The following is a 2,183-nucleotide window of genomic DNA, read 5'->3' as shown; positions in this document are numbered from 1 at the left end:
AGGAAACTAATTTGAAAAGATGGATGAGAATAAGTTCTGAGGGGTTCACCTAATTTTAGAAATTTTAGGAAACTCATTTAAAAAGATGGATGAGAGTGCGGGCTCCAGGGATTCTCCTAGGAATATATAAAATATCATGTGAGTTAAACAAAAGGGGCTTACAATTTCATCGACTTACATAAAGTTTTACATACATCCTCGATTTTTTAAATACAAAGAATGAAAAAAGTTGTAAGTTTAACCCGTAGTTTATTACCTTGAAGTTAACAAAAAAACGTAAAGCTTCATAGATCAAAGAGTTTTGAACTACTCCTTCAATGCATTTAGAGTGTTTTCCTTTAGTGAACTCCCCAAGAGTGAGTTAAAAGTTTTATAATGAGGTGATTTGCATCTCCCTTACACTTCTCATGATGAGAACCACTCTCTTTGTCTCAACAACATGCGTGTTCCCCATGTAGAGGACACATTGTTTGAACAACATGCAGGTACCCCAATAGAGCACATATATTGAGCCTTGTCAAACATATACCTCTAGAACTAACAGGAATATAATTGAAAAGGGGACCCCAATAGATATTGAATCTAGCCAAAACATCACACAATTGCAATGGATACTTGGCCACTGATGGCTTCTTAGGAAGTGGTTAAATATGGGTCATGAACTATACCGAATCCAACTCACATAATTGCAATGGATACTTGGCAATTGATGCATTCTTAGGAAGTGCTTAAATATGGGTCATAAACTATATCTAATCCAATGAAACATTACACTCACACAAACTAATATCACACGTTGATAGAGAGCTAGAGAGAAAATAAAAGGCGATCTAAAGCTTAGTACATAAAAACTACCTGTACGATCTACGTGTAGCAGACTTTGATGATAATCCCAATTTATCAGGACTAATGGGTGTAGGCGGCCCTCATAAACCTGGATTAAGGTTCTCTAATTTCATGCTAACCCTTGATTGGGGCAACAGGCAATTCGTTAGTCGTATATCTCGTTGATAGCTTGCAGTCTGGGTCTCCAAGATCTGGTTCTGCGAATGCTGACGGATCTTGATCTGTGGTGAGGGCGCTGGAGCTCAAAGGAGCGTCTGCGGGGATGATGATTGATAGAAGATAATGGAGAGGCTTGTTGTGAGGCCGGGAGATCACTTGTCTGCGCCGAGTTGCTGGAGCGGTTGTTCATGTGGAGAGGTAAGGGTTTACGTTTAGCTGCAGCAGTTTTGCAGGTGCCGGCGGCAGCTGCTGCTGCAGCGAAACGGTGAAATGTGCGCAGGGGTAGAAGGATGTAGATGTGGCCGGGCTGCAGGTGGTCGTCTGGAAGGAGGCTGACGGGCTTCAATAATGCGGTGATACTATCATTAGAGCTGCTGGATCTTGCATTGTTATTGAGCGAGTTGAGGGATGGAGCAGGGCACAGGCAATGGTTGGGGTGGTTCAAAAGCACGTGAATGGCTCTTACCTTGTGCGGGAAGTGAAGCACCCGACCGTCCAACGTCAGAACCTTGGCCACTGCAGCACAGGGACTACCTGCACTATGGATGCTATTAGTATAAAATGATAATGATGATGATAATAACGAAGGGGATATTGTGCAAGAAGAGGCTGCATGGCAAGAGGAGGACTGGTTGCCCATGTTTAATCACCTCCGACGTGTGTGCGCGCGCGCGCGCGGCACAGCACAGAGAAAGGGCCGATTAATGAAACTTTGCATGCAACAGAGAAAGGGCCGATGCTTTTGTGAGAGGAGAATAAAAGAGAAGCTGCTGCTGTTGTTGCAATCGACACAAAACAGGAGACAAAGAGAAAGAAATGTTCAAAGGCGGCCAGCTTGTTTGCCTCAGGATGTGCCTTAATAGTCGCCCACAAAGCCACAACACAAAAAGTCCAACGGCATTCTGTCCCTTCAGCCTCCGCCATGGCTCCGAAACATCACGTCCGCCCTCTTTTCTCTCTCCCCAAAGCCCGGCTCTCTCTCTCTCTCTCTCTCTCTCTCTCTCTCTCACACACACACTCTATATATATATATATATTTATATATTTATATATGAGAGAAAGAGTCTCTAATCTTTTTTCTCTTTCTCTCTCTTAGTGCGAGATCTCTCTGTGACTGTGTCACACGAGAGACTCTCTCCCACACAAAGAGAGAGGTCTCACACACACACATGAGTCTT

At 43.7% G+C, this 2,183-nt stretch overlaps 1 protein-coding gene across 1 annotated transcript; it reads right to left on the bottom strand.

The window, feature by feature from the left end:
- Positions 1-443: 443 nt before the first annotated feature.
- On the bottom strand, positions 444-1,951 carry LOC147613351 (uncharacterized). The gene is made up of 2 exons (XM_086782092.1): positions 1,656-1,951; positions 444-1,539 (listed from the first exon to the last, which is right to left on the bottom strand). Exons 1-2 carry the CDS (start codon positions 1,927-1,929, stop codon positions 992-994), a joined length of 822 nt encoding a protein of 273 aa, XP_086638218.1. The 5' UTR covers positions 1,930-1,951; the 3' UTR covers positions 444-991.
- Positions 1,952-2,183: the final 232 nt, after the last annotated feature.

This window comes from Cibotium barometz, chromosome 44 (genome assembly GCF_041138505.1).
Source record: "Cibotium barometz isolate CiBa-2024 chromosome 44, ASM4113850v1, whole genome shotgun sequence".
Taxonomy (NCBI): Eukaryota; Viridiplantae; Streptophyta; class Polypodiopsida; order Cyatheales; family Cibotiaceae; genus Cibotium; species Cibotium barometz.
This window is presented reverse-complemented; position numbering and strand designations above follow the sequence as displayed.

Bases quoted from the DNA above. Each gene is read 5' to 3' on its own strand.
- LOC147613351 (XM_086782092.1), bottom strand. From the start codon at position 1,929: ATGGCGGAGGCTGAAGGGACAGAATGCCGTTGGACTTTTTGTGTTGTG. The intron at 1,540-1,655 runs GTGATTAAACAT...TCCATAGTGCAG, and splicing joins CGCGCGCACACACGTCGGAG to GTAGTCCCTGTGCTGCAGTG.